General features: G+C 45.8%; 1 protein-coding gene across 3 annotated transcripts; it reads right to left on the reverse strand.

The window, feature by feature from the left end:
- Positions 1-13,475: 13,475 nt before the first annotated feature.
- On the reverse strand, positions 13,476-23,551 carry CCKBR (cholecystokinin B receptor). 3 transcript variants are annotated; one of them, XM_040964329.1, is made up of 5 exons: positions 23,210-23,551; positions 15,597-15,848; positions 15,165-15,414; positions 14,744-14,901; positions 13,476-14,525 (listed from the first exon to the last, which is right to left on the reverse strand). In XM_040964329.1, exons 1-5 carry the CDS (start codon positions 23,358-23,360, stop codon positions 13,990-13,992), a joined length of 1,347 nt encoding a protein of 448 aa, XP_040820263.1. In that variant the 5' UTR covers positions 23,361-23,551; the 3' UTR covers positions 13,476-13,989. The 3 variants fall into 3 exon arrangements, with proteins under 3 accessions (XP_040820263.1, XP_040820262.1, XP_040820265.1); XM_040964328.1 differs by having other exon boundaries at positions 14,729-14,901; positions 23,210-23,404; XM_040964331.1 differs by lacking the exon at positions 15,597-15,848 and having other exon boundaries at positions 23,210-23,404.
- Between the last annotated feature and the right edge of the window lie 2,543 nt (positions 23,552-26,094).

The raw sequence follows: 26,094 nt of genomic DNA on the forward strand, positions 1-26,094 counted from the left end.
TAGAGTGGAAGTGGAGCAGCAGGGACTTGAACTAGCATGCATATGGGATGCCAGCACTACAGGCAGAGGATTAGCCTCTTACACCACCACACCAGGCCAAAGTTCAGACTTTCAACTGTTTCTTGGGACTGGGCATTTCAAGTACCACATATTTTATCATTGAAAATGGTTGGGGGATTTTAATTTTTCTAAGAATGTCTACAAGGATATGAGGCTCACCTGACATTTCATTAAGGGACAAAGAAGACATCCACCCTTGAGTAGAGGGAATAAGAAAACAGACAGAAACAATGCTTTATGATTATACCACACCAAATTCTTCTCCTTTAATTTAAGGCCTATCAGGTCAGGTCCACAGAAGGCAGCCTCTTTCTAAAACTGTTCTAAATGATTTGGGGAACTGTCCCAAGGGCATCCTAACAAGAAAATGCACAAAGGGGTTCACAAGGAGCACACATGAGACGTCACTGGAAAATCCTAGAAATCGGTTTTCGGTGTGCAGTGATTTTCAAGGCTACTGTGAATCAGAGATATGTGACCTCCCAAGAACTCTGGTCTCGGAGGTCCTCATACCAGGTAGGGAAGCAACAAGCACCCACGGAGAAGGGAGCTCAGAGCAGGAGATTTCTGCTTGGGTTTGGGCCCAACTTCTCTTTCCATTTCTTGGCTCTCCCTGTATTCCTTCTGCACATGCTCAGCCATGGCTCTCCGCTGTCCACTCCAGAGGCTAAATCAAGGAGGATGCTTTAGCTTGGATTTGAATCTCCTAAACCGACAGATCCAAACATCTTTTTCTTTGTAGAATTAGTCCCCTTCGGTGTTTTGATGCTGCAGCCAGAAACTGACCAATGCAGCATATGTCTTCTCACAATTCTGGTAATCCTATGAGGAATTACTATCCCATCCGTTCATAGGTAAAGGCACCTGAGATTTAAGCAACATGGACTATCCAGTAATACATGGCTAGTGAACATTAATGTCAGGATTTATCAGCTGTGGAGGAGGAGACAGTGAAAGCAGTGAAGGCATAAGACGGCAGAGGATCCTGGAGAAGGAGGTGGGCCAATCCCTGGGTTAAGTTGTTGAGGTCAAGCGTCCCTCCTCCCTCCCTTGGGTAAGCAAACATTAATAGTGAGAAAGGGCTGTAGGTAGGTACCAACTGAAGAGAGGTGAGAGACTCAGGGTCGTGGAGCTCTGTGTTCAAAGAGCTAAAACCACAGATGATTATGGAGTCGGAAATATCTGTATGCACCAGGGAGAAAAGAGAAAAGTGGCATATGAGATGGTACATGGAGGGCAATTTAGACTAAGGGAGTAGCAAAGGCTTCTTTGAGAAAGAACCACGCAAATGAAGATGTGACAAATGACTGTGGTAAGTAAACGGAAGAGGCAGGATACTTTTTACAATTGCTAATGAAATGCAGAAATTATTCTCCCTTAAGGAACAAGCAGGATTTTTGTACAAATGAAAGATACTGGACCTGACAACAGGAGATAGAACCAGTCAGAAGTGCTTAAAGTCTTAGGGAAGCAATGCAGGGTCTCCCCATTACTAAAATAGATTAGTGGGGGGTTGATATTTTGAGTGTAATGTCTCAGGATTTACCATTCAGCCATAGAGAACCAACCCTGAAAATCGTGGGCATTGGACTTGCTGAGGCAGAAGCTGGTGTCTGGCTTGCTCTGTTCCAGGGGCTTCTAGTCTCCTAGTAGCCTTCACAGGGTGACCCTCCCTTACTGTGGCCAGATTTTTGCTTTTGGATTTCAAACTGTCCACTCATTTCCACCTCACCCTTTTCTTCCAGCCTACACTCTTGGTACAGTATATTCCCTGCAGGTATAGAGAAAATAGCTCAATTTTCTTGCTTATATTTAAACCAACCCTAACATTGTGTACTTTTCTTCTTTTGCTCAAAGCTATTTTCCTTTCTCGGAATTCCATTTCCTTTTATATGCATTTGAAAAAACAATAGCATTCTCAAGGTTAGTGTAATTTAGAGCACTCCCTTCACAAAGCTTTCTTGGACCCCACAATCAAAGCCACTTTTCTTTCTTATTATTGCCCATTCATTGTGAGCACAGTTGGCTGGCTTCACAGTTTCACATACACTCATGTCTTACAAAAATGAATGAACCTGTGCAAGCATGGACCCCATTACATCTACCTTCACACATCTAGGCCCTTGCTTGCAGTTGCTTCTCTCCCTTCCTGCACTGAAAAATACGTGGAGCAACAAACCAATTAGAGGCTTGGCTAACTTTGCAATCTTGATCTCAAAGTTTGCAGTCTCAGTATTCCACGGAGATTAAGTCACCTAGATAAGTGCTCAAAAAGTTAGGTTCCTGATTTTCTGAACCTAAAGAATTATGTTGCTCAAGTGAAGAGAGTGAAAAAGGGTATTACTAACAAGGGCTCCAGGTAATTATCATGATAGAAATTACAAAAATAATGCTGAAAACGCTTTAGGTTAGGGGCTTGTCAGGTGCACGCTGGGGTAGATGTCTGTTCTTCTCACCCTTTCGTTTTCTGTGTCTGGGCAGGTGTGATTGCGATAGGGCTATTTTTTTCCTGGAGTTTATTTTCCCTTGTATCAGGGAAGAAAATGCATTTTAGACACTGAAAAGTTTTCAGGTGAATATGGAAAGCTGGGAAGAAAGCCTGTCCTGGAGACCTGGGTAGGTAACAGGGTGGATTTCTGTAGAAGAGACTATAAACCCAAATTTGCCTAGAACAGGGGTGTTTAATACATACTGGGAGATGTTAGCTGTGATTTATCCTAATGATTGTCCTTTCTTTTTTCAGAGAGGTTTTACTCGCCCAGTGAATACATGAAAGTGAATGGGAAAGAAGGGGAAAGCCCCTGCTGGGAGATCCGGGAGATGCTGTGTCTCCTGAAAGGAGAGACACTCCCCGACAATTGTCCTTGCCAAGTAGGTTTTCTTATCTGTATTCTGCAGACTAGGAACCTGTCAGGCAAACAGAAGTGAGATCGCTTATTCACTTAACAAATATTTGTTGAACACCTTTCACGTGACATGTACCTTTCCATAAATGTAATTTGTGCTTTTAACTAGCATATTTTAAATGTTTCTCTTTGCTTTCCTGGAATTTTACTATGATGGCTAATAACAAAGTTGGCTCACATGCCTTCATATTCTTCTACATTTTCCTTTCATTTTTTGGCATGCTAATTCCTAATTGTTTTGTCAGCTTTTTACTGACTTTAAGGAAATATTTCATATACTTTTCCTACTTATTTTTTTTCCAAAAGTTATTTTTGGAAGAAAACTGGTCTAAGTTGTCTAGTTCATCAATCCTGGAGAAGAGAAATCCTGACTTTAGAACTTGAGAAATTCTAGAAGGTTCTTTTGTTTGGGGAAGAGTTTGTAAGGATGCAAGTGTGGAAGCAGAGAAACAAGTTAGGCAAGAGGTGACAGTGGCTTGGCTGAATGTGTTAACAGAAAACTCAGAGTTTTATAGTGTCAGTTTCTCTCTGGTGATCCTGTTGAGTCTAGGGTTGAATATAAACTCATTAGGACTACAGAAGTCCTCAGGGTGGTGTTATATTCCAGGGTGTTTTGATCCTTCGGGATCTTAGGCATCATTGCAATCACATTGACAATCTGATAAAATCCTATACTGAAGCTGCAGATTTTTAAAGGACAAGTCTTACATGAGTGAACAATGCACTTCTATGTCCCAACACCAAGAAAGATGGGAAGTTTCACATTTTCTCATAATGAAAACAGGAGAGAGGTGTGTCTCCTTCCTCAGAGGAGTTTCAGGGTCTGCAGCTTTGATTGGGTTTGCGTCTACAATATCCTCTGAAACCTCCCGCTCATTCTGGGTTCCGGAAGTTTATGTGGCTCTAAATCAAGTTCCTCAGGTTTCTGACTCCCTGTGTTTCCTCTTAACCATTACGTGTCACCATGGCTAGCCTTCTTTTTAAGGAAGTTTAGCCAGGCTGGCCTGGGCTTCTTCAATTTTTATCTCCTTTGCTGTTCTGTAGTGTTAAAATCAGTCACCCTTTGGCCAGCATGATGGCTCAGTGGCTAAGTCCTCACCTTGCATGTGCTGAGATCCCATATGGGAGCCGTTCATATCCCATTTGCTCCACTTCCCTTCCAGTTCCCTGCATGGCCCAAAGCCTTGGAACCATGTACCCACATGGGAGACTGGGAAAAAGCTCCTGGCTTGCTTCTGGCTTCAGATCAGCTTAGCTCCGGACATTGCGACCACTTGGGGAGTGAACCAGCAGATGCAAGATCTTTCTGTTTCCCCTTCTCTCCATAAGTCTAATCTGTCTTTCCAATAAAAAATAAGCATTTTTAAATCAGGCTCCTCAAAGGGGACTTTCTCATCTCTCCTCCTAGCACGCCCCTGCTTAGATTTTACCCTGGCCGCAAAGCATCCAGGTAGAGCCCTGCATTCCTTTTTGACATAATTTTGCTCCACCTTCCTCTGCTCATTGTGCCTTGGCTCCACGGTCCCTGCTTTCTGAACTTACCTCACTCATTCCTGGTAGAACCTTTTGTGCCTTAGTCCAAACGTTGGCAAACCTCTTCCCCTAGACCTTCAAGTAGGTGACTTCTATACACCAAAGCCGAGGCCTGGAATCCTCGCATGGAGTCAGCATCAGTAGATTGAATCAGCACCCAAGTTAGATGAGTCCTGCACATCCATCAGAGAAAAATCTAAGTGCATCTAAATCAATGAGATAGCAGGTGGAGCTGATCTAAAAGACAAAACAGAAGACTGTAACCCTGTCTCGCCCCAAACCACAAAAGTGCAGCAGTGTCACTTGAGCGTGCTAGATGGCACCTAAGCAGCAAATGGGACCTTGGTGGATCCCAATTTCTAAACTGATGATTGTTTTTTATTAATGGCATGGCTGACATGGGCTCTACACTTAAGCCTCACAGGATGCTAAAGAGGCCTAGAGACCCGACACCCAGCTTGAGCAGTACCTGCCATCCTGGCATTTGTGAATGAAGAAGGAACGGTTTTTGAGTCTGGGGACTTTATTTTGGTGGGCTCAGCAAATCATCACTTTAGTGCTATCCCTCATCACAAGGTACATTCTGCTGTGATGGCGTTTACTCCAGATTGGACAATAACGTCAAAAACATCACCATTTGTTTTTTTCTGCTCAGCTGTTTCCTTATTCTATGGTTTGAGCAAGTCATTTCACCTATTCTTAACTTCTTTGCTTGTAAAATGTGGACGATATGACCACCTCGTAATGTTAAGGGAAAGCACTTTTGCAAGGTTAATTATTACATGACTGGAGGCAGGACTGTAACAGTTACTTCCATATGTCCGTCACTGCCATGATTAAATTACAAGCAGCCCAACGGTTATAGCAGTATCTCCCAGGTCTTGCCAAGTGACAGCCCTGTCTAGTCAATAAAGCATATTAGAATTTTCAAAACTACCCAGGCAGCTATTCAGGGCTCCACAGCAGCACCTGCCTTTGCTGTCGTGGTGAGAGCCGAGGCCTCCTTACTGCATCGAGGGAGCGCTCAGGCTAGCTTCCTGAGACACTTCTCCCCTTACATAACTTCTCAGCCTCTATTTCACTGTCCTCTTTCTCCTTCTGCCCCATCAGTTTCCCTTCCCCTATTGATTGCTCTTACACAAACTGCTTATCCATCCTGGCACCCCTTCATTTCTTTGTGCAACTTTCCCTGTGCTTCTCCCCAATTCTTTATTTCCTCCTAGTCCCAGCCACTTTTCTGTTCAATTCGTCACTCCCTTTCTCCCGTCTCCTCATCTCAAATGCTTATTTTAGGCTCAGGGCATTGCAGTGTCAGCCTTTTTCTCAGCTGTCACCCTAGGCTGCTTCAGCCATAACTGTGTGGTCTGGACTTCATCTGCACGAGTGGGTGGAGGGCCCAAGTGTGGGTCAAGCTGAAGGCAGGGTCACAGCACTGACAGGCACAGACTCCAATTTTTCCAGAGCTTGTCTGGGAAAGGTGATGCACAGGGGAGTACTTCATTTAGTTCATGAGAAATGAAATTAAAAGGAAAATTTATTTGGTGAAAAATATTTTGGAAATTCATGTATAGAAATGCATAGTTTGATACTCATAAAAGCTTAAAGGTTTCATGAATGTGTCCTAGGGTCTGGCACTTAGTTTCCTCCTTGGGCACTCCTGGTACCTCTGTCTCTTCCTGAGCTGGCTCAGCTCCGTCCTTGCTTCAGGCCCTGCCCTTAAGGTAACTAATGGTAAGGAGGGATGGGATGGGGAAAGGTAACCTGCAAGGCAAGAAGATCCAGTAGTCATCTCTGGGACCACTCTCCTTGCCCCAAACTCTCTATGTAAAAAAATCACACTTTTATGACTGTTATAGGTTGTTATAATTATTCAGAAGAACACTTGAGAAATCCTCTATGTTTGCTGATTGTGAAATGGCAAACCCAACAACACCCTCAGCATTTGCTCTCTTAAAGGCATTGAGCTCCAAAGCAACCCATCCAATGCTCTGTAATCCAATAGCAAACTAAGCAGAGGTCTAGGACGCTTCCCAGTCAGGCTGCAGTTTAAACACCAGCCAGGGATGAATTCTGGTCATTTCTTCATTTCTTCCCCTTCTTCTCCTCCTTCTTCTTTTCCTTCTCATCCTTCCTATTCTTCTTCAGATGTATTTATTTTTATTCTACATTACAGAGAGAGGAGACCTGGAGGTCTGTTTTCAATCTATTGTTTCATTTTCTGTATGGACACAACAGCCACAGCTGAGCTGATCTGAAGCTAGGAATGTGGTGCTTCTTACAGGTCTCCCATATGCTGCAGGGTCCCAGGGACTTGGACTATCCTCTACTCATTTCCCAGGCTGAAAGCAAGGAGCTGGATGGGAAGTGGAGCAGCTGGGACACCTATTGCCTTTCACATGGGGTGAGGATTAGCATGCTGCATCACCATGTTGGTGCTGGGGGTGGATCTTATCTGTTCTTAAAATTCCAATGAAACAATAGTGAAGGGATTTCCACGTCCACACTCTGCCTCCAGTTGAGTACATTTGTTTGTAATATATGGATGCGAGTGAAAGAAAGTTGGAGAGTGGTATTTCCTTATCTGTTTTACACCAAATTGTCTTTTCCCCTTTGGCACCATCCTGAGGACTACCATGATTCCCTAAAACAATTTAAAGGGATTCGTGTTCACTTTTTAAACATTTTTTGTTGTTTTGAAAGGCAAAGAGAGAGAGGGATATTCCATCAAGGAAAGAGAAAGGATACCTCACCTGCCGTTTCACTCCCTTAAATGTTCACAATAGCCTGGCCTGTGTTAGGTCAAATTTAGAAACCCAAAATTCAATCCATTTTTCCCATGTGGGTGGCAGAGACCCAAGCACTCGAATCATTACTATTGCCTAGCAGAATGTGTGGTAGCAGGGAGCTGGAATTGAAAGTGGAGCCAAGACTTGAACCAGTCATTCCAATACAGGATATGAGTAGCTCCAAGCAGCAGCCTATACAACTAACAAACTTTCAGAATTGACAATAAACACATTCTGGCTATTACGTACAGCTAAGGATGAGAAATCTAATAACTCCCTTGAGTTAACTAGAATAAGAATTTCAAAAAATAATCCCTAGCATTTTACCCAGTCATACTATGAATCTAGTGTAAAGATAGAATTCAAAACATTCTAAAGTATAACTTCAAAATTTTGTGTTCTACACACCCATTCTCAAGATGCTGCCAGAATTTGTTAGGCCTTAGACTAAGTAACCTGAGTAAAGTATTCACATTTTGTGCAATTTGATGAACGTGAAAAAAACTAAGTAATCAATATAAAGAATATTTCCATGAATATTTTAAAATCAGAATAATAAAAAATTTACAATAAATAAAATATTAAGCTATTAAAGGCTATTTAAAGAGTTTAAAACTACTATTTAAAGGGTTTAAAACTACTGGGACTGGGCCCAACATGATAGCCGAGTGGCTGAAGTCCTCGCCTTGCATGCGTTGGGATCCTGTATGGGCACGGGTTCATGTTCCAACAGCTCCACTTCCCAGTCAGCTCCCTGCTTGTGGCCTGGGAAAGCAGTCGAGGATGGCCCAAAGCACTGGGACCCTGCACTCACATGAGAGACCCAGAGGAAGCTCCTGGCTCCTAGCTTTGGATTGGCTCAGCTCTGGCCATTGTGGCCACTTGTGGAGTGAGCCAGCAGATGGAAGACCTTCTCTGTTTTTACTTCTCTCTGTAAATCTGACTTTCCAATAAAAATAAGTAAATGTTAAACAAACAAAGAAACTACTGGGACTAACATGAAGTGAATGAGGCCAAGTCATGCAGGTGCGGGCTGGATTCTGTGTTTATAGAACAGTTGAGTACTTTCTAAATTACATAAGCCTAGGTGCTGGGGTTGTGGCATAGTTACTTAAGCCCTCTCTTATGATACCAACATTGTACCTTGGAGTGCTAGCTCCAGTGCTGGGTGCTCCACTTCTGAGTCAGCTTTCTGATAATGTGCCTGGAAAGGCAATGGAAGAAAGTCCAAATATTTAGGACCCTGCCACCCATGTGGGAAACCAGAATGGGGTTCCTGGCTCTTGGCTTTAGCCTGGCTCAGACTGGCTGTTTTGGCCATTTGGGAAGTGAAGCAGCAGATAGCAGATCTCTCTATCTCTCTCCCTCTGTCACTCTACCTTTCAAATCAATAAGTCAATAAATAAATACATGTTTTAAGAAATGGATCCTACTTCTAATGAAATGGTATCACACAGAGGCATGGGAACAAGTTGGTAAGAGAGTCATTGGGGATTGTCTTGGAGATTGGTTATCACAACAACACAAATTATAGTATAATTGTATTGGAACAAGCAGATTGTATAGGGGTATGTATATCTCGTGGTCTAGTAGTAGACATAACAGCTAAGCTTTCATTTTGCTAGGTGTTGCTGTTGTGTTGCTAAACAGAAAAATAAATAATAGAATGCTATTTGAAGATATGGAGATAAATACTGTAAAACAATGTCTGAAAGGTTTGAAAATGATTCCTTCTGGGGAAGGGAGTTAGGAAAGGGCAAAGTAAGAAGCAAGGATTGTTATTTGACTTCATGCTGAAGAAAAAGTTCATTCTTTCATCTGTGTGCGTATACAACTAATTAAATAAGTAAAATTAGTATTTGGTCTTAAAGAAAAAAAAAAAAGACTGACACATTTATCCATGAGGAAGCCAGGAGTTTACTGAACTTCATTGTGTAGGTGATATGATTCAGTGCAGTTTCTACATGTGGGGGTGGACTCCAGACTCATCCAAGGCCAAGGCCTCCAGCATTCTTACTGAGCATGAGTGTTTTCTCAGGGGATGGAGACTCAGTCTCCCACAAACCTCACAGCCACGCTGCAACTCTTGAAACATCCACAGGAGACCGAGGCATGCAAATAGAGGTAACCAGTCAGAGCTAGTATTTCTACAGTTCATAACTGGCAGTGGAGCAGACTGAGCAGTGCACCCTTCTGTCAAGGCACTTCTGTTCCTAGTAGGAGTCTGAGGTCAGCTCCCTAACCTGTAGCTGTACATCGTTTTCTTCTGGCCTGGTCCTCATTTTATTTTTGAGTTTGACTCAACCTACATCACTATTCTAAGTTGGTGAACATAGCTGCTGCCTAACATATGAGAGCATTTTAAAAAATCCATGGCAAATATAATTTTGTAAAGTTTATTTTGATGAAAAAGTTAAAATGCATGTATACACTCATTTTTTATAACATGCATTTTTTCATGAACAATTTGAGAATCTCTTATATGCATGGATTTCATTTTTTTGCACCAAATTATTATTAAATTTTATTTTCCCTGAATTTTTGATAGTACCCTTGTATAATGAAGTTCCTCCACCTTTTTGGCTGCAGTAATAGAAACTGCTTCCTCAGGTACCCTGCCACTCTTGCTCTGGGCTTTCCTAGGCTGAGCTGAAGGTCCCACAGCTAGGTGGTCTGGAGGCTGGCCTTCAAATGTCTTGAAAGGCCACCCCATTTCTCCAGGCGTTTGGAAAGGTCAGGAAGTCATTTCTGGTTTGAGGCAGTAAAAGCAGCTTCTCCCTTCCCACAGCTGAGTTTTGCCTGGAAACTTCTGCCTCTGTCCAGGTGGGGCCTTTGTACCTGGCTACTCTTGCTCACAGTGTTGTGGTCCTGTGTACTGAAGTGTGGTTGAGATGGTACATTCCAGAGGGAATGTCTGGGTTTCTGCCTCTCCCACCTTGCTCAAAGCCTTCTGGTCTCACCCTGAGAAACTGGACAGTCTTATCATCAAGCCAGTGTTAACACTCAAATGTACATTCCTCAAGAGCCCTCTAAGTCTTATCTCTCGCTACTGATATGCCTTCTTAGGGTTCTGACGCCTAAAACTGTTTAATTAAGACAAAGAGTCACTTCAATGGTCCAGATTGGTTAACCATTTCTTGTCCTCCAAATTTGGCCACATAGCCAAGCTAGACTTCAATTTCCAAGACCAGGTCCCAGCACCACAACAGGTGCTCATCAGATCATGATTAGAACTTGCAGAAAGGGCTACGGTTTCCAGGAGGACCCTGCCATCAGACACTGGTCAAGCATCAAGGCTTAGACTCTAGATGGGAGCTGATTTCTTCCTTGCCCCATCTATCCCTCTCCTTTCCTCCATCCCTCCTGCCTTTTCCTGGAGAGATATATAGTTTAATTTTAGCTTACCTTTAGTTTGTTTTTTTCCCTTATTTCTCTGTTTGCTGCTATTATTATTATTATATTATTTTAAGGAAAAGTGTCTTTCCATATAGTGTTCCATGTACCAACCTACTAGATCTGTCTTACCTAAGTGTATGGCCATTCAAGCTTCTGGCTAGAAATGTCTCCAAGAGGAGCCAGCTTCTGGCATGTTCTGTTCACTGTGATGCTCCCCTTTCTTTTGTGCCCATATCTCCTGGAGTTTCTGAGACTTAGTCATGAAGTTTCCTTTTCTGGAAGGTTTGAAAGATTGGAAATTACAACTTCCCCAACCCCTGTTTTGTGGAGATCCATCTACTGGGGCTTTCCTGGAGGGGTGGTGGCCCTTGGGATCCAAGCCCACAGAGCTGTAGATTCACCCATTCTTCTATTTGAGCCTGGGAAAAGTCCTGAGTGATTCCAAGTGCTCCTGGTCAGTTCATTTGTCTCTAGCCATCAACGAGCCTTCTGGGAGTTTAGAGTCATGATGTGAGTGACAGAGTATGAGTTTTGGGGTTGGACAGAAGTGGTTTCAAATCCTGACTTCACCACTTCTAATATCACCTCATTGTAGACCCCGAGTTTCCCCCCTCAACTGTTAGTGGCTGAGTGTTTCTCAATGTCCTTGTTTCCTGGCAGAGACAGTGCTCTTGTTTCCTTCTGGTCTTGAAGCATTCCAAAGTCCAGCCCTCCTTTTACGTGCCCAATACAATGAGAAATGCTGCATAAACATGTGTCGATTAGCTACAAGACCATAGCACATGGTTAATATAACTATTCCAGTTTTTCAAACTAAGGCTAAAATTCAGTGAGATGACTTGGATAAAATCACTCAGCTTTAAAGACAGAAGCAGAACTTACAGGCTTAAAAAAAAAAAGTCAATATAGTGAAATGGACCAAGAGAAATCTAAGTACTCAGATACTGGCACTTGTATTCATCTCTTCTTTGGCTGTGGGTCTCACATAACTTTCAAGGTTTATTCAGCTTTATTTTCCTCACCCATTAAATGAAGAAAACTAGCAGTGTGTGTGCTGAAAATGGAATGCATTGGGTATATAAAATTCCTGCTGCATAGCATCAAAAAATATGAGAATTCACCACCACTCCCTTCATTATCCTTTGTTCCTCAATCATCTTCCCATTCATTAGCCTAACCAGGGAAGTCAGGTAGGAACACAGGGGAGACAGCAGCAGGCACTGATTAGCATCCCATCTGGGCTGGAGTGGCCAAACAGGCCTTCATGGAGATCATGCAATGACATCTGGACTTGACACACTTGTTGGTTTCAAGACATGGAGAATGGATGGGAGATGTCCAAAAATACACTGCTGATGCCTGGGTGGGGCACAGAGTGACAGCCACGAGAATATTCCATAGAATAAAGGGCCACAGCATATGAAGCAGTATTTTTCAAGTTAGGCCTGTGTGCTAGGTTGCAGGCTGGGCCTGAGCCACATCATACCCAGGTTCTGATACCAGGCTCAAAGGGGCAGGACCCAGGTCAGGAGCTGCAGGGCTCACCATGGGGCAGCTGCCACCATCACTTCACAAGAGGTGGTGCTGAGGGGCCTGACAGCAAGCCCACTTGTGGCTGGCTCACAGAAACGTTGAGATGAAAGTCTTGAGTCTTCTTCCAATTCCCCAGGTCAGCTAGGGCTCCATTTCTAACCAGCACTGCCACAGGCGGATGGTGTGACACACTTCTCCCTTTTTCTGCCTTCCTGCCGCCCAGAACCCTATAGGAGTGGCAAATGGTGCAACCCCAGAACTGGCAACCAGAAGACCAGCCCTCTTTTCTCAGTTTCACTCTAGTCCTTCCCCAGGACAGTCAGTGGCAAGATCTACAGTTGTATTGGCTGTGAAGCTAATGCGGACAAATTGTACAGGGCGCCCTAATGCTATAGGATGCTACTAGTTTTGTGTCTGTAATTTTGTATTCCTTTTCTCCAATAGGGTACCCAATTGCATACATTTTAGTCCCATAAAACCTGGATCTGCTCTTCCAAGCTATGGCTTCTTTCCAGTTCAGTGTTGACATCAGCATGATTTTTTTTTTTTCCGTTTTGTCCTGACCCCATTTTTGACTTCTTTCTTTGCATCTCATTTTCTCCCATGCATTGTAAGTTTCCGGGAACCCTCTTCTGACATTCTGCGTCTTGAATTACCCATGTATAGTCTGTCAATGAGATAATCCATTCCTGTTCCTCCTGTTGGTTTGTCATTGTGCATATGTGGTGAGGTGACATTGTAATCCTCTGCCTGTATTTGGGCTGAGACCAGTCTCAGAGTCAAAAGGAGACTGAGTGTTCAAATCTCAGCCCTACACTCTGCTTCCCCAGAAAGGGGGCTTCCATTTGACAGAATCCTGGCCAAGATTCTTGGGGAAGAGTAAGCATGCAATAAAAAGCCCTACTTTTTAATTAACTTATGTACAGCTGCCTTGGGCTAATATCTAGTGTTTCAAACATAAATGGTGATTTTACTACCTTTGCGTCAACATTTACACACTCATCTATGAGTATGGTGCCTTACCAGTGGCTCAGGAAGTGTGATATGCCATGGATCCCGTCTCCTGCCTCATGCCCAGTGACTGGCAGCAGAGAGAAGATGGGTCCAGGAGGACAATCCCACCCAGCCTCCGATCCTGGACACTGCAGTGTGGGAGGCGGCAGCCCTGGGCAGCAGCTGACAGGGGAGATGCCACCGAGTTCCCTGCCACCTCCTCTGCCCTTACAAAAGGCCATGAAGGAAGCCTAAAAGGAAGCCGAGTCATTTATTATTTCTCAAAGAGACCAGGTAAAGGAGGAGGGGCAGGTCACAGTCCTTGACTGGGAAGAGCAGAAGGGACTGTTCAAGACCAAACAATCAGGGAGGTGTGAGACCAGGCCTGGTGAAAAAGAGTATTTTAAGGTCAAACTGGGGCTGGCCTGGAGCGTTCCAGGCCTTGGCCTTGTGCCGGGCTCCACAGCTCCTAAAAGAGTTGATGCCATGGACAAACTCACAGGAGGGGCAGGTCAGCCGTGTTGCAGTTACTACCCGGCAGGGATAGTCTGTCCAAGGTCAGTGCCAAGTTTCTATGGGCCAGGTTCAGTCTCAGATCCAGCATGTTTCCCGTGGAAGGCTTGGTTCCTGTTCCTTTTGCATCAGGTAAGCTACCTTACTTGTTTGAGGGCATTGGGGTTGGTCCCCGCAGTCTTTAGTGTCAATTGCGGTTTGGATGGGTCAGTGCTTGCAGGGATGGTCCGTCCCGCCTCAGCTCCCACACCTCCACCCACCCCGACTTCTCAGCCGGGCCCCAGCGTGCTGATGGTGGTGTAGCTCAGCCTAGACAGCGAGGCAATGGAGGGGGTGGGAGGGTCTTCGTCTGGAAGAGGCCTGGGGCGAGCTCGTGGCGGCCGGGGGCAGCAGCGGGCACACGTGTCCAAACAGGCCTGGCGAAAGCGGCGATGCATGAAGCAGTACACCAGGGGATTGACGCAGGCCGAGACGTAGCTCAGCAAGTGGATGAAGGAGATGGGAGCCCCCGAGAGGGCACGGTGCGCACCTGGGCCGTCAAAGGCACGCCACGTGTTGGCGCTGTATACTGGCAGCCAACACATGAAAAAAAGCACAACGATCACTAGCAACATGCGCACCACGCGCTTCTTGGCCAGCAGCTTGGCCTGGGCTGGTCGGGGCCCCGGGCCTGGCCCAGGAGTGGGCGCAGTCAGTGCGGACAGCTCCAGGGCAGGCCGGGCCCGTGGAAGCTGCACATAACAGCCATCACCATCCTCACCAGCCAGGCTCGTTTCCGGACGGCAACGCCCATTCTGGACAGGACCTGAGCAGAAGGTGGGTGGTCAGACCCGAAGGCAGAGTCCTCCCTACCTCTAGCCCATCCCTCCCTCCCATGCTGCCCAGCTCCAAGCCTTCACTCTATTTTCAGTCTCTTCTCGCACCCACTTTAGCCCTCACCTGCGCACTCTAGGTCTGCCCTTCTTCCAAAGCTCTGCCCCCGTCCCCCGCCCCCAGGGTTTTGCCCACCTGGGGCAGCCCCACCAGGCAACCCTGCTTGGCTTCGGACCCGGCTTTGGCTCTCGTTGTCGCTGTCGGTGTCAAACCGAAGCCCTAGGTAGAGCTCACGTGAGATGAGCCCGTAGGCCACCGCCATGACCACCCCAGGGACGAAGAACAGGAGCAGGAGCAGCAGTACCGACCTGGAGGCAGAACAAAGAGCGGTCAGGTGGGTCTCAGTACAGACATGACTGCACATGGGTGAAGCTCTAGGGTGGGTGTGTCTGGAGGAATGGGGTGGGGGACATGTCACTGGGAAGGGCTAGAGATCTAGGGAAGGCCCCCAGATTGGAATCTTGGGAAGCCGGGTATGCAGAAGGGGAAGTACCAAGCAATTCTTGTAGCAGTTGGAGGGATACTAGAGATGAGAAGGGAATTTCTAGCAACAGGTCATTGGCACCCTCACCAGGTCTGGCGGACCCGTGCACTGGGCCAGCGATGCACGCACTGCAATACACGGGGCCCCACTGGCTGCACGGCGGTGTACACAGGATAGGGCACCATGAGCAGTCCGGATAACAGCCACGTGGCTAAGATCACACGAGCCGCGTGGGAGCGTGTCTGCCACACCCGCGCCTGCAGTGGTCGGCAGATGGCGCTGTACCGCTCCAGGGCGATGGCTACGAGGCTTAGCGTGGACACACTCACAGATACCCCTGAGTAAGGGCAAAAGAAGAAGTCACCTTGGAAACTTGCACCACACGCTCATCAGTGTGATTTTCTCTCAGTTCAACCTCTCTCCCCCGCCCCCATATCCCCCATGGCAAAATTCCCTACATCAGGCAAGGACTTTAGGAGGGTAGAAGGTCAAGAGGGGTAGGGTAGCTATCTCACCCACCCATGAGGTAGGAAACGGCCTTGCAGATGACTGTGCCAAAGATGAATGTGCCCATCAGATTGGGCAGGAGCGTGAAGGGCATGCAGGCCACAGCCAGCAGGAGGTCGCTGACTGCCAGCGAGAGCAAGAAGGCGTTGGTCACAGTCCTCAGGCGGCGGCTCAGTCCCAGGACCACAATGATGAGGACGTTTCCTCCGACGCTCATCAGAAAGATGACTGCGTAAAGAGTGATTCTAATGGCCAGCTCCAATTCTAGACAGGAAAAGGAAGAAGTGGCAGTAGGTGTTCTGGCCCCCAGTGACCCCTCTAGCCAGATCCCTGTGTGCCAAGAACACATCCCTCCAGCTCCCGTCCAATGCCTGCTCAGTAAACAGCGAACTTGGCGCCTCTGTCCTTCTAACAACTTGAAGCTGTGCTAAATTCAGGAAGCCTATCTCTTCCCAAGGTTTGTTCTAAATTCTTCTGTTCGTTTGTAGCCAGCTTCAACCCTTAGCCTGTCATCAAGATCCTCTGAGAACTTACCCGCTCCCCACCACAGTCCTCCCACTTCCTTTTTGCACTGTACTCGTTTAAGCAACTGGATGACTCAATTTCTTCATCATGCATCTTGTGACTCCCTCTCTGCTCAGGTTGTTTTCTCAGCTTTGAATACTTTTACCAACACCTCTGTCCAAATCACAAACTTACTTCTTTTTTATGTCTGGTGATTCCTGTTTGCCCCTTGCTCATCAAACTCAATTAACTACCTTTTCTGTATGGTTTTTCCTGATCTATGCAAGTCCCCTTTGCTTCCATCAGAGCCCCTTTTGTTTATTTTCTACTTTCGACTTTGATGATCTCCAAACCTTAATTCTCACTCAATAAATACTTAAAACAGACCCTTTGTGCTAGGCACTGGGGACAAAGAGGTGAACGCTGAAAATGCCCTGATATCTAATAATGCATGGTAGAAAGGGAAACTCCGATATGAACATAGACAATACGTGGTAGACATGAGATTGAGGGATGGACAAGGAGCTGTGGGAATTCACAGGAAGAGCTTCTAGTGTTTGCGGGTAAGATAAGCTGAGAGCTTGACCACATGGGTTGTGTCATAGTTTAGAGGGAGACAAATTCATCTTTGGCTCTCCACATTACAGCCATGCACACCCGACAACACTAAATTGAATTTAACTGGACAGAGTCACTTATCAACAGGAATGTAAAAGCTATAAGTGAGAGAGTGTAGCGGGGCAGAACCTCCCAGATTAGGGGTTAGGGAAGGGATAGAGGTATAACTGTCTCTTCTATAACTGCATACATTGATTCATTTCGCTTAACCCACAGATAGAACTGTTGTTGTTTTTTTTTCATAATAATCCACTTCTGTAGACGTTGTTGTAAGCATCCAGTAAGTGCTATTTATATGAAATTTCTACACTAAGTTCAGTTGTAACATAACTTGCTCAAGATACAGTGAGTAAGGCACTGAGCCACAACAGAAGCCAAGAATCTGGACCCCTAAAATGTGTTGCTGCCTACGGGTCCCTGGCAACTCTCATTCACCACACTGCCTCCTTTTTCTCCTAATAAATCCTAAGTCTGAATGCCTTTTTCTGTCCCTCTCTGTGTCCCACCAAGGCATTTCTCATTGTTTTAATGTTCTTATTTTTGTGTTCTCCACTAGATCAAATCTGCCTCTTTCTTCAGTATATCCCTAGCACTTGTTGTAATGTCTAGGACACAGAGACAGAGAGACAGTCAGCAATGCCTTCATAACTCTTGAATAAATGCTTTTCAAGGTAAAAATGCACCTACTTTTCTACTCTTCCTCATTGAAAGTGCTCTAGAATGCCTCTCTTACCCCCTTGGCTTCTTGGAGACCTTTGGGGCTATGCTTTCAGATGTGTTGCTTTTGATAATACATACAAACAATCTGTATCTCCTTTGGAATGTGGATCCCTCTATGGAGTGATAACGTCGAGGTGTGTGTGTGTGTAAATAAAGGAACTTTGGGAAGGATGTCTCTGTCAGGGAGGTCCTTGGATCCAGAAGAGGAGAACTGGTGGTCTGTCTTGGACTTTCTGTGCCTCCTCCATTCCCCCTTACTCCCTTCCCTTGCCTTCTCTTTGAATTGTTTCTCTCAAATTCTCCTTTGGATGTCTCTCTTTAGCTAATTCTTGGTTCAGCTACCACACCTCAAGTTGGTTCAGCACTCTGAAGTGTGAAGGCACATTTTCATTCATTCATTCATTCATTCATTCATTCAGCTGATGTGCTCCATATGCATGACCTGGAATTTGGATAATTGTGGTGGAACAGAGAGATGAGGCTAGGTCTTACTATTCTGAAGCTTCAATCTGCCTGGGGACTCCTGAAAACTAGAGAACAAACTTCCAAACAAAAATGGCCAGCAGCAGGGGTTGGGGCCATGGTGTAGTAGTCTAGACCTCTCTCTGTAGGTAGGGCTGGCATCCTATATGAGTGCTAGTCCAAGTCCCAGCTGCTCTGTTTCAAATACAGCTTCCTGCTCATGTGTCTGGGAAAGCAGCAGAGGATGGCCCAAGTCATTGGGTCACTGCATCCATGTAGGAGACCGGGAGGAAGCTCCAGGCTCCTAGTTTCAGACTAGCCCAGCTCTGGCAGTTGTGGCTGTTGCAGGGAAGGGGGTTGTGAAGTGAACAGCAGATGAAGCATCTCTCTCTCTCTGTCTCTCTTTCTCTCTCTCTCCTCTATGTGTTAATCTGACTTTCAAACAAAAAATGAATCTTTAAAAAAATCACTAGCCACTCTCTTATTTTCAGTCACCACCATTTCTCTAGGTCTTTGTTGTTGAACAATTAAGGGACATGAAAAAATTCTAATTAAAATCAGTCTCAGAGCCGAGGGTTTGTGGTGGGGGAGGGATAAGTGGACACAGGAAGTTGTCAGGGCAGTGAAACTCCTCTGCATGGTGGTGGATACGCGACACTGTGTGCTTGTCAAAACCCACTGAAAGGCACCCCACAAGAGAGGACCCACTGAAAGGCACCCCACAAAGAGGACCCAAGTGTAAAGTGTAGTTAATGCTTAGTAATAATGTGTGAACATTGTTCCAAAAATTGTAATCGTGTTCTACACCAATGAAAGATGTTAATAATATGGTAAACCTTGTGTGCTTGCATATATGTTCAAGTGTGAGAGTATCTGCAAATATGAGTGTTTACAGGAACTCTGCACTTTCTATTAAGTATTTTTGAAACATAAGACTACGTCTAAATTGTCTGTTGTGGGACTTGCACTGTGACACAGTGGGTTAAGCCTCTGCTTGAAGCATCAGCATCCCATGTATTCACCAGTTCAAGTCCTAGATGTTTCATTCCCAATCTAGTTCCCTGTTGGTGTGCTTGGAAAAGCAGCAGAAGTATTTTGAGCCATTGCATGGGTTGGACCTGGCCACTTGTGGCCATTTGAAGAGTGAGTCAGCAGACAGAAGATCTCTATCTCTTGCTGCATCTCTGCCTCTACCTCTCTGTACCTCTGCTTTCAAATAAATAAATATTTAAAAAAAGACTTTTGTTTTAAAGTGTCATACACATGAACATAAATTTAATTAACTGTGTGTTTGTGTGTATGCATATACATGCACATCTCTCTCTCTCTAGCAGAAAAATGAGTGATCACAGCGGCTTCAGTGACAAGGGCTCTCAAACAGAGGTGGGAATATGGGAGCTGGCACTTGTATGGGTTCAGCTAGTAGTGCCTTGATAGTTTATCCATACGCATCAGCTTCCTGAGGATGAGAAGAGAGCAGACATCAGTGCAGGGATCCAGAAGACTGGGGCAGTTGAGTTCCTTTGGTTTTAGAGGGCCTGCGTTTCTTTGTCCATATGATGGCTGCTAAAAATATGATACAAAAGACTGAACAATAAGACATTAAACAAGAATCCAGCTTTTCCTAGAAAAAATGCTACAGATCATGAAAGCTGCTGACTCCTTACATTCTGCTTCCCATTGAAATGTTGAATCTGTCACCCATATATACCAAGTCATATCCACGTCCCTGCAGCAACCATGGGCAACATCCAATGGACTATGGAAAGTAGCTTGTGGTATAAGGAACATCCAAGTACCAGTGGGTATTAATCAAGGGTGAAAAAGTAGTATACAGTGGTGTGTAGGTTACATCAGAGAGAGCGCTGGCTAAATGCTTTAGTTTTTGAAATACTATCCAGATAGGTGAAGGTAAAAGTAGCCCGTATTTCTGTAATATCTAGGGTACAGTAACATCTCTGTGTCTATAAGTCTCATCTGATCGAGTGTGGGTTACATTTAAGCTACGGTCATATCTAAGCAAGTATTGTAAAATTTGAATGAGCAAGGATATATCTAAGTCTCCAAAGATGACATTCCATTTCATAAGTAACAGCTTCAGGAGGTATGAGTTATGTTCAAAGGCCTGCATGTGTACTAATAGGAGGACAAGCCAAGTGGTGTTGGCAACAGGTGAATGAACAGAAACAAACAGTTAGTTAAGCATGGAAGTATGTGATTATGTATAGCTGATAATAAAATAAGAGCAGTGTTTGATGGGAGGGTAATATCTAAATGACTGGGTGGCATTGAAGTAAGTGTGAATAACTTCTCTGTTTCTGTGGGTAGCTTCTAAGGAGAACATGGCTAATGCTCAATTCTGCATAGATTGTGTAAGAATAAAGTGGGCAGCAATCTACTTTTCTGCTGGTAACCTTGTTGTAAGTGTGGGTAGCTTATGAACCTGTGGGCTAATAGTTGGCTGAGTGTCACTAACAGGCTTTCAGTATGACACCTGACTGCCTGGGTAACATCGGAATGTGTGTGAGCAACAACTTCTAGATAAGTGAGCCTGTTTCTGCACCTGTGATTGGAACCATGTCATATCTTGTTTCCTCAGACCCTTCTTCTATTGACTATTCCTTTTCTCACCTACACATCTTCAACTCTCTGCTCTTTTGGCACATTTTCCACCAAATTTTTTATAAATGTTCCTATTTCTACCACACATACCAACAAACACAAGACATATTACACACACCTTTCTCAACCCCATGTTAACTTTGGCAGTACTCTGTTTTTATCTCTCAAACTCTTTATATCTATCTAATCTTTATACCTAACTTCTCAAAAGTTCACACACACTGTTTCACTTCTCACATTCTGTACTCCTCTTGCCCAGTCTTCAGCCCTCAACATTCAGAACTTCTTCCAAGGATTTTCTCATGATTAAATCTAAAGGATATTATTCTGTCATCTGACTTCCATGGGTAACATTCAAAATAGCTTAACCTATTATGCTTAGCATCCTTTTTTCTTTCGTCTTCTGGAAGGAGACATCTACTGTTTCTGATAGTTCTGTGTGGTTTTCCTTTATGTATTCTTCTTGTACTCGGCTTTTGAATGCTAGTTTTCTACAAGGTTCTATCCCAGAGTCTCTTTTCTTCTCATTCTATGCAAACTTTGTATTGCTTTATCTATTGCTGTGACTTCTATTACCTCTTGTAGGCAATGAGTTTTTGAATCTACGTTTTCTTCCAGTAAGTTCTATGCCTCTAGATTTAACAGCTGAGTGGGTAGTCCCACTGGAATATCTCCCCAGCATTTAAATCCAGTGGGTCCCAAAGTTTATAATCCCCTCTTTCACATCTATTTCTAGTTGTCACTTTCATTATGTAGTTTCAATATCCATTCAATTGTTCAAGCCAGAAACCTGGATGTCATCCCTTGACCTCTTCAACCCTCCCCACTTGTAATCAATCCCAAATTCTGTTGGTTCCACTTCTAGAAGTGACTCTCAAATCCATCCACTTCTCTCCACCCTGCTGCAAGTACCTTAGTGTAAGCTAGCATCATCTTTCACCCAGAAGAGTGTAATACAATAGCCTCTGAAGCATTCCTCTGTATTCCATCTTATGTCCAATCCATCCTCTACATGACAGAGCTGATCCTGGCAGTACTATTCAATCTTTTAGTAGTTTCAATTGCTCTCGGGATGAATTCCACACTCTGTAGTCAGATCTTTTAGGCTTCCCACAATCACAGTAGATCTGTCTGCAACATAAGTGTTTATTATTTTTCTTTAATGCTACACAGCTGGCTAGAAACCATGTCACACTGAACAAAGGTGGCACAGACTTAAACATTAAGGCTGTATCTTGTATAAATCCTGTTCCTCTGCCTCTTAGGTCATTTTATGTGGCTGGCTGTCAATCACCTTTTAGTTTCAATGCACATTTCACCTCAGAGGCTGACCTTACTTCCCAAGGCAAGGATAGATGGAAGGTTATCCTGTCATGTTCTCACTCTGTTCTTCTAGCAAGGCACTTCTTGCTGCGATGCCTTGCTTACTGTCTTCTCCACTAAACTCAGGCCTCCATGAGGTAAGATTTGTGTCCATTTTGCTCATTTCATACCCCCCTCTGCCTGGCACAATCTTTGTTTCAATCAATATTTGCTGAATGAGGGAGTCTAAGTGACAGACATGACACCTGGGCCGAGAAAGCATAGGCTATTTTGTGGAGTAAATAAATATTTGGATTACAGTTTATTCCATCTTTCTCTTCTTGGAGGTAGAATAATTTCCTCCACTTTCTGGTTTAATACTGCTCTCTCCCCTCCATCACCACTCCTTTCTTTTCTGACTTCTAAACTCAAGACCTGCTGAACCTAAAGACCCAATTCTAAGATTCCATCCTCTGAAATTCTTGAACCCTCTCCTGGGAATTCCATGCTGACTGTGATTCTTCCCATTGACTCACCTCCCCTTCTACACCTGATTATGGACACATGAGGGTGCAGAAGGGGTCTGGTTCATCTCTGTGTCCCCAGCATCCATCCTAGGGAGTACAATAGCAGGTGTGCAGTCAACAATGAAGAAAAGGATAGGTACCGGGCTCAGGGGGAGGCTGTATTTTGAAGTGATTGTCAAGAAAATACAGATGTTGGCTGATGGGAAGAGTGAAAATTGTTTGGAAAACTGGGTGATGGGAAGCAGTCTGAAGAGCAGTTGTGAAGAAAAGATGGTGACACAAATGGATGGGATGAAAGGGGGCAACTAGGCTCTCAGATGGCGAGAAGAGGCAAGAGGGGAGGCTGGGAAAGGATTTGGAGACTGGGGTTTGAGTATGAGCAAAAGGCACACAGGACACCTCAGAGATGTTCAACCTGATTCAGATTTAAAGATACTTATTAGGGAAGGCTGAGGTGTGGGACGTGGAACACATGAGATTGCGTCTCTAACTTCCCACTCAGAGGGCTGCCTCCCTAAACCGGCCCCCTTCTTGTCTATATCTTGCCTTTCTTCCTTCGCTCCCCAGGTACGGCTCTGATGAGGATGGAAAAGCATAAAGAGGGCCGGGAGAGTCAGCAAGCAGAGGTCCTTGCCTTCTCGACTGTACCTATGTGCTGGGGAGGGGGCTGTGTGTTGGGGTGGGCAGAGGAGCAGGACGTGAAGAGGCTCTCATTAGGTGGTAGCTGCCAGGGCCGAAGCTGGGAAGGTTGGCTCGGCGGCTGAGGGAAAGGCACTATGAGGGGACTCTTGAGGTCACGGGGGTCCGCTCTTAGTTTTCTGAGGGGGCAGTAAAAAGGAGCTGGTGTCGCAGGCGTAGGGAGGCACCCACCTCGTGTCCCGGCTCCACGGATGCGCGGGGGCTCGCAGCTGAGGTTGCCAGCACCGCTGCTGTTGAGAAGGGGTCCACCCGGGCGGCACAGGGAAGCCACCGGTCCGGGTCCGGATCCCTGAGCGCTCCGGTTCAGCTTCAGCAGCTCCATGGCCCCCCGCCGAGCCCTGCACCACACTCTGCTCGGCCCGGCGGGCTCCTGCAGCGGCTGCACCTGCTAGGGCTGCGCTGCGGCTCCCGCCGAGCTCCTGCGCCCGCCTAGCCCACCCCCGCCCCGCCTGGGCCCGCCCCCAGCCCTGGCCCCCGCCCTGCACTCACTGTCCGCTCGCCCCGCCTGGGTTCTGGTGTGCCAGTCCCTCCAGGTGACGCTCCGCTCCCTAGCCCCGCCGAGGAGTTACCCGCCCCCGCTCTAGCTTCTTTGTAGATGTCTTCTGCGTATCCTTCTTCACCACCGCCCACGACTCCTGGGAAGTGGTGGTGGTGTGTGTGTGTGTGTGTGTGTGTGTGTGTGAAAGGCGAGTAGGAGGGCTAAGGCAGGGCACGCTGTTAAGGGTCCAGCATTTTTCTCTGGTGGGGAAGGGGACGTGGACGTGGCGTTGGAGACCTGGTTGCGTGCGGTGGGGTCGCCCGCTGCGACGTAGGTCCTTGGCCTTGCGGTAGTCTGCGGCAGTGGCAGCTGCGACCGCGACACCTTCGTTATTGTAGTTTTCTGCAGCTCCTGTGGCAGGCTGGGGTAGCCCCTGCACTTGCCCCTGCATCCTCCACCTCTCAGCATCCAAGCTTCCAGTGAAAGCCCGCAAGTGACTCTTAGTAGTGGGATAGGAGTGAGAGGCTGGCATTTGCTTCCAGGAACGCCTTGGCAAGGGGAAGGGTTGCCTAGAGCAAGAGTCTGCGTGCTAGGTAGGGAGGCTGGAGGTAGAGTGAGAAATGCGCACGGTAAACTCCCACTGGGGTGAGGATGGAACACGAGTCCAACGCCCAGGAAAAAGAGGGGAGAGGCCGCGGGTTGTGTCTGGTCTCCAGGCAGCGCCCACCCGCTACCGACACGCTACAATCCCTGTTTGCTCTTAGCGCAGGCGGAGCCGTCTGTGTAGGGTGTCAAGTTCCCACGAGGTGGGGCAGAAAGCGGGCTGGGTCACTGGGTGCAGCGGGAACAAAGCTGGAGGGTGGGCATGTAAAACTGGAGTCTGCCTGTTAAGCTTCTTGGGGGCAGATCTTGCCTCTTGGGGCCTTCCAGTCCTGCCACCCCCCCCCCCTTCTTTCTTAGCCCCAAAGAAACCGCAGTTAAGACCTGAAATTCGATCTTCTGGCCCGGCAGTAGTTGTTAAAGAGGTGGGAGTGAATGTGGAAGAGCAGATTAGAGGGGAATGGGGTCTAGATTTATGGGGAATTCAGAGAGCCGATATCTAATCAGTCTCCTGGAGAGAAGACCTGGTCCAACCAGAGCTGAGTTAATAGGGGCTGAAGCCTTACAGACGATCTAACATGGGATGGGTGAGGATGTCCTCACCTACTCCTCCCTTCCACCTGGCACTGCCTGCCTTACCCATCAGAGAGCCACGGACTGGAGGAGCATGATTTGCTGTTTATTCAGCTAGAAGCACAGGTGGAGCTTCAGATAACCTGCTGAACCTTTCCCACATTGGGTGATGGTAGGATGTGGGCTAAGAGAACAAAGGAACGGCAGCGAGGAGTGGAAACAGAACTTGATGGACATTCACTTATTCAGCAATCCGTGTTATAGGACTGTGCTGTCCTTGACCGTGTGTCCTTGAGTAATTTCAACTGTGATGAGAATTTCCCCAAGTATGTCAAATGATTGCGATCTCGACTGTAACAGCATACACCAAGTTGCACACATAAGAAGCGTAAGGATCATCTTTCATGTCATATTCCTCTATGCTTCTTTGCTCCTGTAATGGAGGCTGTGACACAAAACCTGGACTCCTTTTCAGAAATGAAGGATTTGCTCAACTGTGGAGAGTTCTGCCACAATGCAGCTTTCAGCTGTCAGTCCCTTTCAGGAATTGCCTGAGCAGAAGCAAGCCAGGTCACCCAAGATCATGTTTCATTTCTGGAGCGCTGATCAGCACAGTAGTATAAAAGTTAAATACCCTCACCCTGTTGGAGGACAGCTCTGAAAGATGCTCACAACCCCAGAGCTCTCCTCTTGGGGCTAACTGAGGGTTTGGTTGGGACTGAAGGACTACGCAACTTCCCCCTTTGCCCATACTTACTCTTATTCCATCTCTCCCACAGGTGGTGACCACAAGAGCTTTCATTAGAAAACATCTTCACAGTAATCCCTGTTTTAGAGTCTGCTGCCTGAGAAACATAACTACATAATTCCTACATTGCATCAATTCCAAAATCCTGTTGATTTTAGCTCCTGAGTGCTGCTTGTTTTAGTTGACTTGCATAGCTACTGATACTGCCTTATATATCTTTTGCATTGCTTTCCTAGCCTCCCATGGAATCATATTTATATCCATTCAGCACCTTATAACCAGTAACAAGTGCAGAATACAAATCTGAGTAGGCTATTGCTCTGGGTTTTGCTTTGGGGTTAGAAAAAGCAGGATCTATAAAGCCCTCATGACCTGCTGCTGATCATCTCCTAGCTATTTTATTTCAAGTCATTGTAATTCTTGTTCTTTCTATTATATAATCTTCCCTTTGGTTGCTATACATCCTCCAGTTACACGGCTTTTGTCATACTCTGCAGAAGTGTTCCTTTTTCATTTTTATCTAATCAATTTATTCATCTGATCATAGCCGAAACAGCAATTCCTCAGCAATGATTTCCCAGCCTTCTTCTTTTTGAGTAGTTGGAATCATAAAATGGTCCCAGTGAATCTCATCCTTGTATAATCTCCTTGAGTGTA

Source organism: Ochotona curzoniae, unplaced genomic scaffold (genome assembly GCF_017591425.1).
Source record: "Ochotona curzoniae isolate NIBS_2020 unplaced genomic scaffold, NIBS_Ocur_1.0 scaffold_3223, whole genome shotgun sequence".
Lineage (NCBI taxonomy): Eukaryota > Metazoa > Chordata > Mammalia > Lagomorpha > Ochotonidae > Ochotona > Ochotona curzoniae.

What these genes read in the sequence shown, in the direction of transcription:
- CCKBR (XM_040964328.1), bottom strand. Translation starts at nt 23,360, where the DNA reads ATGGAGCTGCTGAAGCTGAACCGGAGCGCTCAGGGATCCGGACCCGGA. An exon ending in GGCCGTTTCCTACCTCATGG is followed by an intron (nt 15,415 to 15,596) that starts GTGGGTGAGATA and finishes GCCCTTACTCAG; the next exon opens with GGGTATCTGTGAGTGTGTCC. An exon ending in GCACGGGTCCGCCAGACCTG is followed by an intron (nt 14,902 to 15,164) that starts GTGAGGGTGCCA and finishes TTCTGCCTCCAG; the next exon opens with GTCGGTACTGCTGCTCCTGC.